This window comes from Erythranthe guttata, chromosome 11, assembly GCF_056151865.1.
Source record: "Erythranthe guttata isolate IM_541 chromosome 11, IM_541, whole genome shotgun sequence".
Taxonomy (NCBI): Eukaryota; Viridiplantae; Streptophyta; class Magnoliopsida; order Lamiales; family Phrymaceae; genus Erythranthe; species Erythranthe guttata.
In genome coordinates this window covers 16,218,737-16,234,524 of record NC_142543.1, presented here as the reverse complement: position 1 = coordinate 16,234,524, position 15,788 = coordinate 16,218,737, and the positions used below count along the sequence as shown (strand labels likewise).

General features: G+C 35.8%; 1 protein-coding gene across 1 annotated transcript; it reads left to right on the top strand.

Annotated features, from left to right (window-relative positions):
• The first annotated feature begins 91 nt into the window (after positions 1 to 91).
• Positions 92 to 3,879, top strand: LOC105959399 (vacuolar-sorting receptor 1-like). Its single transcript, XM_088825356.1, has 6 exons — positions 92 to 342; positions 897 to 1,589; positions 1,658 to 1,840; positions 2,074 to 2,356; positions 3,173 to 3,304; positions 3,595 to 3,879. The coding sequence occupies exons 2-4, from the start codon at positions 1,535 to 1,537 to the stop codon at positions 2,151 to 2,153; spliced, it is 318 nt and encodes a 105-aa protein (XP_088681482.1). The 5' UTR covers positions 92 to 342; positions 897 to 1,534; the 3' UTR covers positions 2,154 to 2,356; positions 3,173 to 3,304; positions 3,595 to 3,879.
• Positions 3,880 to 15,788: the final 11,909 nt, after the last annotated feature.

Sequence of the window (15,788 nt, the reverse complement as noted above, 5' to 3'; positions counted from 1 at the left end):
GAAACATGGTCGTTGGCCTCACTCTCACCAATTAGCGTCTCCAAATCTTATATTTTTCCTTTATTTTTGAAGTAGCTCGACCGCGACGCGTGTGCTTCATTTTTTCTTTTCTTTTATTCTGCTCACTGCAGAACGACGTTGTTTCCACCAACTCTGTAAATTGCTCCTCCTTGGTCGCTCGCTGCTGCCGCCCGCCACCGCCGCCTTGGCCGGCGGCCACCGCCTCTTCGATTGATGCTGAGCTCCACCTGGTGGTCGGCGCCTACAAATTCTGACTGCCACATCCAGCTTCTGGCCCCCCACCGCCTCCCTTGTATTGTCCCTTCCAAAAATTTTCAGGGGGTAAATTTTCCTTATTTGCTTAGTTTCTAATGGGTGGTTGCTATACCATGTTCCGTTGTGTTAATTTTTGGTTGTCTGGTTCTGCTAATTCATTTTGATTGCTTAGTGCATGCGTGTTAACTGAAATACTAAATTGATTCGGGATCAGGTGTTGACTTACTCTACTCATTATGCCATTTATTAATACTTCAAATCGGCTCGAGTGCGATAACTTTGGAGTTGAATTATACATGGCTAAACCAATTTTTACTAAACAATTCTCCATAAGATTATGAATGAATTGTTTGGATTGAATACAAATTCAGAATAATATGTAATGTTTTTGCTCTTATCCTTCTTTGTGATTGATGTATTATGGATTTTAACATCTTTGAGTGTTTATTAGCGACTTATATATGTTGCAAGAGTATGATTTCGTTTGGGAACTGCATGACCATGTGCAAGCACACTTGTCTTAATTCTTGATTAGTTATGTTCATATGTCGCTTAAAATATGCTCGCATATTTATTCCTTCGTCACTGTCTGGCAACTTATCTTCCTCGTGTACTGGCAGAATGCTTTTTTACATTAAGGGCGTGGAATGCTCAGAATGCTGGAGCAGCAGCTATTCTTGTGGCAGATGACAGGGTTGAGCCTCTTATTACCATGGACACCCCCGAAGAAGAAGATGCACGTGCCGATTATCTGCAGAACATTACTATTCCATCAGCACTCATCAGCAAAGATCTCGGTGACAAAATAAAGAAAGAATTATCCAAAGGAGAAATGGTCAACATAAACCTTGACTGGAGGGAGGCTCTTCCACATCCTGACGAGTGAGTCGAGTACGAGTTCTGGACAAACAGTAATGATGAGTGTGGTCCCAAGTGTGTGAGTCAGTTAGATTTTGTTAAAAGTTTCAAGGGAGCTGCTCAGATTCTTGAACAGAAAGGGTAGACTCAGTTCAGTCCGCATTATATAACATGGTATTGTCCTGAGGCTTTTATATTGAGTAAACAGTGTAAGTCACAGTGCATCAACCGTGGGAGGTATTGTGCACCGGATCCCGAGCAGGATTTCAGCAGAGGATATGATGGGAAGGATGTTGTGGTGCAAAATCTACGACAAGCTTGCTTCTTTAAGGTCACTAATGAAAGTGGAAAACCATGGCAGTGGTGGGACTATGTTACGGATTTCTCAATTCGCTGTCCAATGAAAGAGAAGAAGTATACCAAAGAGTGTGCAGATGAAGTAATTAAGTCACTTGGTAGGTCATATTCTTTCGCTGAATTTATTTATTTTTAAAGTCCGTTAGTTACTAATGCTTGTTTGCAGGAGTTGATATTAAGAAAATTGATGAATGCATTGGAGACACCGAGGCAGATGTTGAAAATCCGATTCTAAAAGCAGAACAGGAAGCGCAGGTTTATCACATGACACCTTCAGGGGTAGGATTTGTGAGTGCCCTATTGTGCGGGGGCGTGAAATTCAACGGTGATGGTTATACTCATTGTGAAGGTAAATTTGGTGCTTCCTCTCTCTCACCCCACATATAATCCCCTCGTTAACCATCCAGAAACTGGAACATGCGTTTTCATATATTATTTTTATCTTCAAAATTCTGTTTGAATCATAATTAACATGAGAACTTAGTCACGCGCATGAGAAAGAAACTGAAAAACGAAAACCTTGTTTCATTTGCTCCTATTACTGACATTCATCGTCGTGTTTCTCCTGTTTGGCCTTGGAAGCTTCTGGAGCATTAAGATGTGAAATAAACAATGGAGGCTGTTGGAAGGGAACACAGGGTGGAAGGACATATTCTGCATGAATTGTGAGTTTGCTCACTCCTTCTAGAAAGCCTTGGTTTATTTTTGGTATAGTTTTAGGTTGCTGGAGGCAGGCAGCATGGTCAGTAATTCATGGTTTGTACAAGTTTCGCGTACCTACAATTGTCGACCCCCTGCTGCCGCCGTCGCTTCGATTGTAGGCTGGCTGTGATTTCGAGGTCTGTGACTCTCAGAACGTGAAAAGGTAAATCCCATTATGTTCTTTACTTTTTATGTGCCTGGCTTTAAGTTCTCCGAACAATGCTATATGGAAATAATGGAAGAGTTTGAAGAGTAGACAAACTAACAAAGATACTGCTGATTGCCGTAGTGTGAATAAAAAGCTAGGTGCCTCGAGCAAATTACTCCTCCATTAAGAGAAGATTTAATTGTTTACTGATCTCGTTATAGTTTTGATTTTGGGTTTATTTGTTATATGTTGACTGGGAAGAAGATTACTTTTTAGGGCTGAAATGTGTTGTCCATTATTTATAGGTATTGATATCCTCAATCAAAAACATAGTGTTGAAGAACTAAAAACAATTTATTTTCTCTGTTTTTGACAATATAATTTTGCAGTGAAAAATCAATATTTGCATACTATAATTTCTTTAGTGTATAATTTATTTTATTTATATATTTGTGATCTGGTATATCAACTATGTTTCTTGTCAATATTGACGGCTTGTTATGGAGATGAGCTTGTTAAAGCCAATGAGATTTATAATTAATATATTATACTTTTCTATTGCTAATAGACAAATGGGATTGGGTAATAATCTTCTGTGGACATATGTTTTTAAATAAAATGCTAAAGTAATTTATAGTTCTTTAATCATGAAGACAAACATGTAGTCAGTAATCTTCATATTGTATGGGTCTAACTGTTTTTATCCCTGTAGTTGCTATGTAATTGTAGAAGTTTATATAAAAAATAAATTGTGAAAAGTTAGCATCAAAGCTACATTCTGGGATTTATGTTCTGGATAATGGTCCATTCACCACCCTTTTTGTTCGACAGGAGAGAGAGCTACTCAACTTTTTCCTGCACGAGGTATACCAGTCATTACTGTCCGGATATCTCATGAGGCCAGATAGGGCAGTTGGTAGCACTTGTCAAATTCGAGTTCCTCTCTGGGAACTCATCTCAAAGGTTCTTTTTTTCCCGCTCATTAGCCCTTCGCTGTTATGCAATTATGTGAAAGAAATTTGGTAAATATTTGTGATGCTTGCAGTTATAAGAGAAGAAACATAGAGATTGACATAAACGTTTCATTATATGATTTTACTATACAACGTTAGGTGACGACAACGTCTCTCTATGTTCTCATCGCCGAAAAAAGGGTCTTCCACATGGAATATTATTGTCGTATAATGTTCCTAATCATTAGTTCATCACCATTGCTCTTTTTTTTTTTTTTTTTTTTTTTTTTTTTTTTTTAGTAATCAAGCTACGGCAGTGAAGGGCTGTTGAGGCTGACTGGTGAAACGGACCAGCCACTACTTTGCTCAGATACATGTGTTAGATACTGTTACATATAGTAATTTTCACTCTGTATTTAATAATAGTTGTTTTCTCTTTTTAAAGTTGTGGTTAAGTTAAACACGACTCTGTTTTAGTTTTAGATATTGTGTTTTAGTTTCCGTTGTATATATACCCATTCATGTGATATACAGCTGGGTATTGTAACAGATTTTTAATTCAATAATAATTTCAAGTTTTTCCCTCTTTTCTCTCTTTACGTTTCTTCTTTCTTCTCCATCAAAAGTCGTCAATGGCGGTTTGTCAAAACCTAAATTAGGTTTCTACATGGTATCAGTTTCAGGCGTTCTTCTGCCCATCACAAATTCACCACAATTGGTGAACTGATTTCTTCGCTTCATCTTTTACCTTCGTTCTCTCCTATCAATTTTTCCCCATGGCGGCCGCTCGATCTCCGATTGATGAGGCTTCCAGCCCTTATTATTTGCATCCCTCCGATGGTCCCAATTTAATACTCGTCTCTCAAGCTTTAACTGAGGACAATTATGCATCTTGGTCTCGTGCAATGATAATCTCTCTCACGGTGAAAAACAAGGTCAGTTTCGTCACCGGCACAATTGTTGATCCCGGCATCCAAGATCCGATCCTCCAAAATGCTTGGATTCGCAATAACAGCATGGTCATGTCTTGGATCATCAACGCCGTGTCCAAAGATATTCAAGGTAGCATTATGTACTCTCTCTCTGCTAAAGACATTTGGGATGATTTAAAAGTTAGGTTCTCACAAACCAATGGCCCTAGGATCTTCCAGCTCCGTCGTGAATTGGCAAATCTCTCCCAAGGTTCTCAATCTGTAAATGTGTACTTTACCAAAGTCAAAGCCATCTGGGATGAATTAGCCAATTATAGACCTTCTTGTACTTGCAATAAATGTACTTGTGGAGGATTGACTGGTTTATCTGCTCACTACAATCAAGAATACGTGATGAGTTTCTTGATGGGGCTTAATGAACATCTCAGTCAAACCAGAGGCCAAATCCTTCTCATGGATCCTCTTCCTTCCATCAGCAAGGTTTTTGCCTTTGTATCTCAAGAAGAAAGGCAGCGCTCTGTTTCTGCCATCTCCCATGAGCCTTTGGCCGCCAGCTTTGCTGCCACTGCTGCTTTTCGAAGACCAACAAATAATCAGTTTTACAATCCCAATTTCAAGAAAAAGGACCGCCCCTTTTGCACTCACTGCCACCTGAATGGACATACTGTGGAGAAGTGTTACAAACTACATGGTTATCCCCCTAGATTCAAGCCCAGACCAAGAGCTCCTCCTCCTCAAGGCTCCAACATCAATCAAGTTTCTAGTCAACAGGCTCCTCTTCCCATGGCTTCTGCTGAGAATCCTCTCCATCCTACTCCTATTGAAGGTTTTCTACAGAACATGACCCCTACCCAATGTCAACACCTCATGTCCATGCTTTCTTCCACAGTGGTTGCTTCTGGACAGAACATTGGTACAGTTTCATGTGTCTCAGGTATTTTTTCTTCTCTTTTTACTAATCAATCTCCCATCCTGCCTCATCACTGGATAATGGACTCAGGAGCTTCCAGACACATTTGCAATGATAAGTCTGCTTTCTTTAACTTAAAATATGTGGATAATGCTAGTGTAATTTTACCTGATGCCACTATGTTTCATGTCCCTTGCATTGGTGATGTTCAATTAAATTCCACCATTACTCTCACTAATGTTTTTTATGTCCCTCAATTTACCTTTAACCTTATCTCTGTCAGTGCCCTTCTCATGAACAATTCTTATACTCTCAGTTTCAATATGCACTCATTTCTTCTTCAGGACAAGGCTTGCAGGATGATTGGCAAGGGTAACAAGATTGAAGGTCTTTATGTCTTAGATCAGTCTCATATAGGTTTTTGTAATAAAATTTCTACTGTTATCTGGCATAAAAGACTTGGTCACATGCCTTTCAAAACCTTAAAGTCTCATAAAGGAACACATTGCTGTTGATTCCCCTAGTACTATGTCCACTGATGTATGTTGTCATGTTTGTCCCATTGCTAAACAAAAACGTTTACCTTTTAATAAAACTACTCATTCTGCATCTGCTTGTTTTGATCTTTCACATTGTGATGTTTGGGGCCCTTATAAAGTTCCTTCCTACAATGGCTACAAATACTTTGTTACTTTGGTTGATGATTACTCTAGATTCACTTGGGTGCACATGTTGAAAGCTAAGTCTGATGTCTTGCATATTATTCCTCGTTTTCTCCATATGGTTAACACTCAATTTGGTAAACAAGTCAAAATTTTTAGATCTGATAATGCTCCGGAATTAGCTTTCACTGATCTTTTTGCCTCCCTTGGCATCATTCACCATTTTTCTTGTGTTCAAACACCTCAGCAAAATGCTATTGTTGAGAGAAAACACCAGCACATCTTAAATGTTGCTAGATCTCTGTTTTTTGAATCCAAACTGCCTATAGAATATTGGAATGAGTCCATTCTTACTTCTATTTATCTCATTAATCGAACCCCTGCCAAAAACCTTGATAATAAAACTCCTTAAAATCTGTTATACCCTGACCTTATATTTGACTATCAATCTCTTAAGGTTTTTGGTTGTCTAGCTTTTGCTTCCACTCGTCAGGCTGCCAGAGACAAGTTCCAGCCCAGAGCCAGAATGTGTGTCTTTCTGGGATATCCACCAGGTATTAAGGGGTATAAGTTACTTGATTTTCATTCTAAAATTGTTTTTGTTTCTAGGGATGTGGTTTTCCATGAGGATCAATTCCCTTTTTCCTCCATTTCTCCAACTCCCATATTGGACAGTATCACTGGCTCTCTCCCTCATCTGGTCATTCCCTCTAACAATAATCCTAATTCAGCATATGCCAGTGATATTGATCCTGACTATAGTCCTTTACATGATTCTTCTCTCTCTCCCCATATTTCTGAAGTTGAAGTCCCTATATCTGGTGTTGAAGCTCCCAGAAGATCTACTAGACCTGTTAAAACTCCTACCTATTTGAGGGATTATGCTTGTTTTGCTCCATTCACATCCAAATACCCTATTTGTAATTTTGTTGGTTATCACAAGTTATCTCCTTATTATAAAAATTTAATTCTTAATATTACTGCTGAAAGTGAACCCATATTTTATAAGCAAGCCTCTAAGCATGCTCACTGGGTTCAGGCCATGAATGAAGAGCTGGATGCTCTGACTGCAAACAACACCTGGTCTGTTGTTCCTTTACCCTATGATAAATTGCCCATTAGTTGTAAATGGATTTATAAAATAAAAAGGAACCAGGATGGCAGCATAGATAGGTATAAGGCTAGGCTTGTTACCAGAGGTTTCACTCAACAAAAGGGAGTTGATTATATAGATACTTTCTCTCCTGTAGTTAAACTTGTTACTGTTAAGGTTTTACTCTCATTAGCTGCTGTTCATAACTGGGAATTACATCAATTAGATGTTAATAATGCTTTTCTTAATGGTGATTTAAAAGAAGAAGTTTATATGGACTTACCTTTGGGTTACAATTCTCCAGTGGTTGCCTCTAATGCTCATTTGGTTTGCAAATTAAATAAGTCCATCCATGGCTTAAAGCAGGCATCCAGACAATGGATTGCTAAGTTTACAGAGGCTGTTTTAACCTTAGGTTTTGTTCAATCCATGTCTGACTACTCTCTTTTTACTAGAGGTTCAGGTGCTTCTTTTATTGCGTTACTAGTTTATGTTGATGATTTAATTATAGCAGGTCCTTCTTCTGCTCCTATTACTCAACTTAAACTTGCCTTAAGCAACAAGTTCAAATTAAAGGATTTGGGAAATTTAAAGTATTTCTTGGGCCTTGAAATTGCTAGATCTAAGTCTGGCATCACTGTTTCACAAAGACAGTATACCCTTAAACTTCTTGAAGAATCTAATTACACAGATTGTAAACCTCTGCCTCTCCCTATGGATGCCAAACTTAAACTCAGTGCAGCTGATGGGGACTTGCTTGCTGATCCTTCTCAGTATAGGAGGTTAATTGGTCAATTGCTTTATCTTACTATTACCAGACCTGACATTACTTATTCTATTCATAGGCTCAGTCAATTTGTTTCTCAACCAAGAACTGCACACTTAAAGGCTGCTCATCATGTTCTCAGATTTTTGAAGAATGCCCCTGGTCAAGGTCTTTTTTATTCCTCTATTTCTGACAATATTTTAAAAGGTTTTTCAGATGCAGGTTGGGGCTCATGCTTGGATACTAGGAAATCCACTTCTGGTTTCTGTTTCTTCTTTGGTAACAGTCTTATTTCCTGGAAATCTAAAAAGCAAGCTACTGTGTCAAGATCTTCTGCAGAGGCTGAATACAGGGCACTTGCATCAGCTTCCAGTGAACTCCTATGGCTTCTCCAGCTTCTTAAAGATTTTCATGTTCATCCTGCTTCTACTCTTTTATTTTGTGATAATTTGGCAGCTGTTCATATTGCCTCTAATCCTACATTTCATGAGAGGACCAAGCACATCGAGATTGATTGCCACTTTGTCAGAAATCATGTCACTAAAAGAAAGATACGGCTCATGCCTATCAAAAGCCATGATCAGCTTGCTGATATATTCACTAAATCTCTATCGCTTCCTGCCTTCACACATTTGCTTTCCAAGATGGCCTTAATCAATATTTACAGTCCATCTTGAGGGGGGGATGTTAGATACTGTTACATATAGTAATTTTCAGTCTGTATTTGATAATAGTTGTTTTCTCTTTTTAAAGTTGTGGTTAAGTTAAACACGACTCTGTTTTAGTTTTAGATATCGTGTTTTAGTTTCCGTTGTATATATACCCATTCATGTGATATACAACTGGGTATTGTAACAGATTTTTAATTCAATAATAATTTCAAGTTTTTCCCTCTTTTCTCTCTTTACGTTTCTTGTTTCTTCTCCATCAAAAGTCGTCAATGGCGGTTTATCAAAACCTAAATTAGGTTTCTACAACATGTTCATGGACTACTTGAAAACGCTGCACTTCTTGTGGCATAATTTTTGCTATGTTTTATTCCTTGGCTGCGTTTTTACTTTTTTTTTTGGGTTACTCCAGTATCCGTTGCTCATTGTTTTCTTGCCTTCTGTATAAGGCATGACTTAGTATCTTCGGTAACAAATATTTCATATTGTTTTCTTTAGGGACGATAGTTTATGTGGCCTACGTTGCAATTGCAAATTTGACCCCAAAGTGGATCTTTCTTGCAATATCTGAAATATCCGCCACCAACGCATAATGCTTCGACTTCTCCTCAGTTATAATCGTGTGTAACTCATTTACGAAAATACGCAATACCGAGCTTTAAATCTTATGATTTACGATTCAAATCTTATGCTTCAATTCATTCATACCTAAGTCAAATAAATCTTAAATATCAACAACTTGATCATATTTTACGAGTTTCGATTTAAGAAAACTTTAATTTGTTATATTATTTATAATCAACTTGAGATATTACAGATTTGGTCCCTTTATTACATACTTTTTTTTTTAATTTTGGTCCTTAAACAAGAAATGCAGCCCAAGTGGGGGTCAATTTGTAATTTCTGGAAATTCACTGAAACAATTTTGAAAATTGCAGAATCACCGCTATACTTACTCCATATTCCCAGCCGTTCCACCCAAATAGCAAATTTAACACCAGAGTGGATATCTCTTACAATATCCGAAATATCCGCCACCAACACAGGATGATTCGACTCCTCCGCTATAATTGCGTATGACTCATTTATGAAAATTCGCAATACGAATTTTAAAATCTTTTGATTTACGATTCAAGTCTTACGGTTTAATTCATTCATACCTAAGTCGATTCACATGTTAAAATAAATCTTAAATATCAACAACACGTTCAAATTTTACTATTTACGACTTAGGAAAACAATAATTTAATATATTGTTTATAATAAACGTGTTATAATTACTATTTTGGTCCCTATATTATATACCCTTTTTAATATCAGTCCTTAAAACGGAAATGCCCCCAAGTGGAGGTCAATTTGTAATTTCCGAAAACCCACCTCCCTGGCTGAAGCAGTTCTGAAAATTGCAGAATCACCCCTATACCTACTCCATCTTCCTAACCGCTCTACCCAATTTGCGAATTTGACCCCAAAGTGGATCTCTTTTTCAATATCCAAAATATTCGCCACATTTATGAAAATTCGCAATACCGAGCATAAAATGTTATGACTTACGATTCAAATCTTACGATTGAATTCATTCATATCTATGTCGATTCAAATGTTCAAATAAATCTTAATTATCAACAAATCGATCAAATTTACGAATTTTTGGTCCCTATATTATTATACCTTCTTTTTTTTTTTTTTTTTTTTTTTTTATTTTTTTATTTTATAATTTTGGTCCTTAACCTGAAATGCACCCCAAGTGGGGGTCAATTTGTAATTTTTCAAAATCCACCTCCCTCACTGTAACAATTTTGAAAATTGCAGAATCACCCCTATACGTACTCCATCTTCCCAGTCCCTCCACCGAAATTGCAAATTTAACCCCAAAGTGGATTTCTCTTGCAGTATCCGAAATATCCGCCACCAACGCAGTATGATTCTACTCCTCCTGAGCTATAATCACGTGTGACTTATTTACGAAAATTCGCAATACGGTTTAAAATCTTATGATTTACGATTCAAATCTTAAGATTCAATTATTTCATACCTAAGTCGATTCAAAAGTTAAAATAAATCTTACAGATCAACAAAGCGATCAAATTTTAGGATTTACGATTTAAGAAAACTTTAATTTATTAAAATATTTTTAATAAAATTATGATAATTACAATTTTGGTTCCTATATTATATAGCATTTATAATTTTGGTCCTTCAACCGGAAATGCCCCCCAAGTGGACGTTAATTTGTAATTTCCAAAAATCCATCTCCCTGGCAGAAACAATTGTGAAGATTGCAGAATCACCCCTATACTTACTCCATCTTCCTAACCGCTCCACCCAACTTGCAAATTTGACCCCAAAGTGGATCTCTCTTTCAATACCCAAAATATCCGCCACATTTACGAAAATTCGCAGTACCGAGCATAAAATCTTATGATTTACTATTCAAATCTTACGATTCAATCCATTCATATCTATGTCGATTAAAATGTTAAAATAAATCTTAAATATTAAATAATCAATAAAATTTTACGATTTTTTGTCCCTATATTACATACATTTTTTTTAATATTTGGTCCTTAAAAAAGAAATACACCCCAATTGGGGGTCAATTTGTAATTTCTGAAAATTCACTTCCCTAACTGAAACAGTTTTGAAAATTGCAGAATCACCGCTATACTTACTCCATCTTCATAGCCATTCCACCCAAGTAGCAAATTTAACACCAAAGTGGATCTCTCTTGCAATATCCGCCATCAACGCAGTATGCTTCGACTCATCGACTACAATCGCGTGTGACTCATTTACGAAAATTCGCAATACAGAGATTAAAATCTTATGATTTATGATTCAATTCATTCTTACATAAGTCGATTCAAATATTAAAATAAATCTTAAATATCGTCAAAACGATCAAATTTTACGATTTACGATTTAAGAAAACAATAATTTATTATATTATTTATAATAAACATGTTATAATTACTATTTTGTCCCTATATTATATAACGTTTTTAATATCGGTCCTTCAACCGGAAATGCCCCCAAGTGGAGGTCAATTTGTAATTTCCGAAAATTCACCTCCCTGGCTAAAATAGCTCTGAAAATTGCTGAATCACCCCTATACTTACTCCATCTTCCTAGCCGCTGCACCCAAATTGCAAATTTGACCACTAAGTGGATCTCTCTTTCAATATCCAAAATATCTGCCACATTTATGGAAATTCGCAATACCGAGCATAAAATGTTATGACTTACGATTCAAATCTTACGATTCAATTCATTCATATCTATGTCGATTCAAATGTTCAAATAAATCTTAATTATCAACAAATCCATCAAATTTACGAATTTTTGGTCCCTATATTATTATACCTTTTTTTTTTTTTTTAATTTTGGTCCTTGACCAGAAATGCACCCCAAGTGGGGGTCAATTTGTAATTTTTCGAAATCCACCTCCCTCACTGTAACAGTTTTGAAAATTGCAGAATCACCCCTATACATACTCCATCTTCCCGGTCCCTCCACCCAAATTGCAAATTTAACCCCAAAGTGGATCTTTCTTGCAGTATCTAAAATATCCACCACCAACGCAGTATGCTTCTACTCGATCCTCCTCAGCTATAATCACGTGTGACTCATTTATGAAAATTCACAATACCGTTTAAAATCTTATGATTTACGATTCAAATCTTACGATTCAATTCGTTCATACCTAAGTCGATTCAAAAGTTAAAATAAATCTTACATATCAACAAAGCGATCAAATTTTACGATTTACAATTTATAAAAACTTTAGTTTATTATAATATTTTTAATAAACTTGTGATGATTACAATTTTGGTCCCTATATTATATAGCATTTATAATTTTGATCCTTCAACCGGAAATGCCCCCAAGTGGAGGTTAATTTGTAATTTTCGAAAATCCACCTCCTTGGCAGAAACAGTTGTGAAGATTGCAGAATCACCCCTATACTTACTCTATCTTCCTAACCGCTCCACCCAAATTCCAAATTTGACCTCAAAGTGGATCTCTCTTTCAATATTCAAAATATCCGCCACATTTACAAAAATTCGCAATACCGAGCATACAATCTTATGATTTACGATTCAAATCTTACGATTCAATCCATTCATATCTATGTCGATTCAAATGTTAAAATAATTCTTAAATATAAACTAATCAATAAAATTTTACGATTTTTGGTCCCTATATTACATACATTTTTTTTTAAATTTGGGTCCGTAAACAAGAAATGCACCCCAAGTGGGGGTCAATTTGTAATTTCTGGAAATCCTCTTCACTCACTGAAACAATTTTGAAAATTGCAGAATCACCGCTATACTTACTCCATCTTCCCAGCCGTTCCACCCAAGTAGCAAATTTAACACCAAAGTGGATCTCTCTTGCAATATATGAAATATCCGCTATCAACGCAGTATGCTTCGACTGCTCGACTATAATCGCGTGTGACTCATTTACGAAAATTCGCAATACCGAGTTTAAAATCTTATGATTTACGATTCAATTCATTCATTCCTAAGTCGATTCAAATATTAAATAAATCTTAAATATCATCAAAATGATCTAATTTTACGATTTACGATTTCAGAAAACATTAATTTATTATATTATTTATAATAAACATGTTATACTTACTATTTTTGTCCCTCTATTATATAACATTTTTAATATCGGTCATTAAACCGGAAATGCCCCCAAGTGGAGGTCAATTTGTAATTTCCGAAAATCCATCTCCCTGGCTAAAACAACTCTGAGAATTGCAGAATCACCCCTATACTTACTCCATCTTCCTAGGCGCTGCACCCAAATTGCAAATGTGACCCCAAAGTGGATCTCTCTTTCAATATCCAAAATACCTGCCACATTTATGAAAATTCGCAATACCGAGCATAAAATGTTATGACTTACAATTCAAATCTTACGATTCAATTCATTCATATCTATGTCGATTCAAATGTTAAAATAAATCTTAATTATCAACAAATCGATCAAATTTACGAATCTTTGGTCCCTATATTATTATACCTTTTTTTTTTTTTTTTTTTTTTTACTTTTGGTCCTTAACCAAAAATGCACCCCAAGTGGGGGTCAATTTGTATTTTTTTGAAATTGACCTCCCTCACTGTAATAGTTTTGAAAATTGCAGATGCACCCCTATACGTACTCCATCTTCCCGATCGCTCCACCCAAATTGCAAATTGAAGCCCGAAATGGATCTCTCTTGCAGTATCCGAAATATCCGCCACCAATGCAGTATGCTTCTACTCTTCCTCAGGTATAACCACGTGTGACTCATTTACGAAAATTCGCAATACCGTTTAAAATCTTATGATTTACGATTCAAATCTTACGATTCAATTCGTTCATGCCTAAGTCGATTCAAAAGTTCAAATAAATCTTACATATCAAAAAAGCGATCAAATTTTACGTTTTACGATTTATCATGAAAACTTTAATTTATTATAATATTTTTAATAAACTCGTTATGATTACAATTTTGGTCCCTATATTATATAGCATTTATAATTTTGGTCCTTCAACCAGAAATGCCCCCCAAGTGGAGGTTAATTTGTAATTTCCGAAAATCCACCTCTCTGGCAGAAACAATTGTGAAAATTGCAGAATCACCCCTATACTTACTCCATCTTCCTAACCGCTCCACTTAAATTGCAAATTTGACCCCAAAGTGGGGATCTCTCTTTCAATACCCAAAATATCCGCCACATTTACGAAAATTCACAATACCGAGCGTAAAATCTTATGATTTACGATTCAAATCTTACGATTCAATCCATTCATATCTATGTCGATTCAAATGTTAAAATAAATCTTAAATATAAACTAATCAATAAAATTTTACGATTTTTGGTTCCTATATTACATACATTTTTTTTTTAAATTTCGGTCTTTAAACAAGAAATGCACCCCAAGTGGGGGTCAATTTGTAATTTCTGGAAATCCACTTCCCAGACTGAAACAATTTTGAAAATTGGAGAATCACCGCTATACTTACTCCATCTTCCTAGCCGATCCACCCAAGTATCAAATTTAACTCCAAAGTGGATCTCTCTTGCAATATCTGAAATATCCGCCATCAACGTAGTATGCTTCGACTCCTCGACTATAATAGCGTGTGACTCATTTACGAAAATTCGCAATACCGAGTTCAAAATCTTATGATTTACGATTCAATTCATTCATACCTAAGTCGATTCAAATATTAAAATAAATCTGAATATCGTCAAAACGATCAAATTTTACGATTTTTGATTTAAGAAAAATAATAATTTATTATATTATTTATAATAAACATGTTATAATTACTATTTTTGTCCCTATATTATATACCATTTTTAATATCGGTCCTTCAACCAGAAATGCCCCCAAGTGGAGGTCAATTTGTAATTAACGAAAATCCACCTCCCTGGCTAAAACACCACTGAAAATTGCAGAAACACCCATATACGTACTCCATCTTCCTAGCTGCTGCACCCAAATTGCAAATTTGACCCCAAAGTGGATCTCTCTTTCAATATCCAAAATATCCGCCACATTTATGAAAATTCGCAATACCAAGCATAAAATCTTATGATTTACAATTCAAATCTTACGATTCAATTCATTCATATCTATGTCGATTCAAATGTTAAAATAAATCTTAAATATCAACAAATCGATCCTATTTTACGATTTTTGGTCCATATATAATATACATTTTTTTTTTGTTCTCAAACCAGAAATGCACCCCAAGTGGGGGTCAATTTGTAATATCTAGAAATCCACTTCCTTGGGTGAAAGAGTTTTGAAAATTACAGAATCACCTCTATTACTTACTCCATCTTCCCAGTCGCTCCACCCAAATTGCAGATTTAACCCCAAAGTGGATCTCTCTTGCAATATCCAAAATATCCGACACCAACGGAGTTTGCTTCTACTCCTCCTCAACTATAATCGCGTGTGACTCATTTACGAAAATTCGCAATACCGAGTTTAAAATCTTAAGATTTACGATTCAAATCTTACGATTCAATTTATTCATACCTAAGTCGATTCAAAAGTTAAAATAAATCTTACATATCAACAAAGCGATCAAATTTTACGATTTACGATTTAAGAAAATTTTAATTTATTATAATATTTTTAATAAACTTGTGATAATTACAGTTTTGGTCCCTATATTATATAGCATTTATAATTTTGGTCCTTCAACCGGAAATGCCCCCATGTGGAGGTTAATTTGTAATTTCCGAAAATCCACCATCGTGGCAGAAACAGTTGGGAAGATTGCAGAATCACCCCTATACTTACTCCGTCTTCCTAACCCCTCCACCCAAATTGCAAATTTGACCCCAAAGTGGATCTCTCTTTCAATATCCAAAATATCCGCAACATTTACGAAAATTCGCAATAATCTTATGATTTACGATTCAAATCTTATGATTCAATCG

What these genes read in the sequence shown, in the direction of transcription:
- LOC105959399 (XM_088825356.1), top strand. Translation starts at nt 1,535, where the DNA reads ATGAAAGAGAAGAAGTATACCAAAGAGTGTGCAGATGAAGTAATTAAG. An exon ending in TGAAGTAATTAAGTCACTTG is followed by an intron (nt 1,590 to 1,657) that starts GTAGGTCATATT and finishes GCTTGTTTGCAG; the next exon opens with GAGTTGATATTAAGAAAATT. An exon ending in TGGTTATACTCATTGTGAAG is followed by an intron (nt 1,841 to 2,073) that starts GTAAATTTGGTG and finishes TGGCCTTGGAAG; the next exon opens with CTTCTGGAGCATTAAGATGT.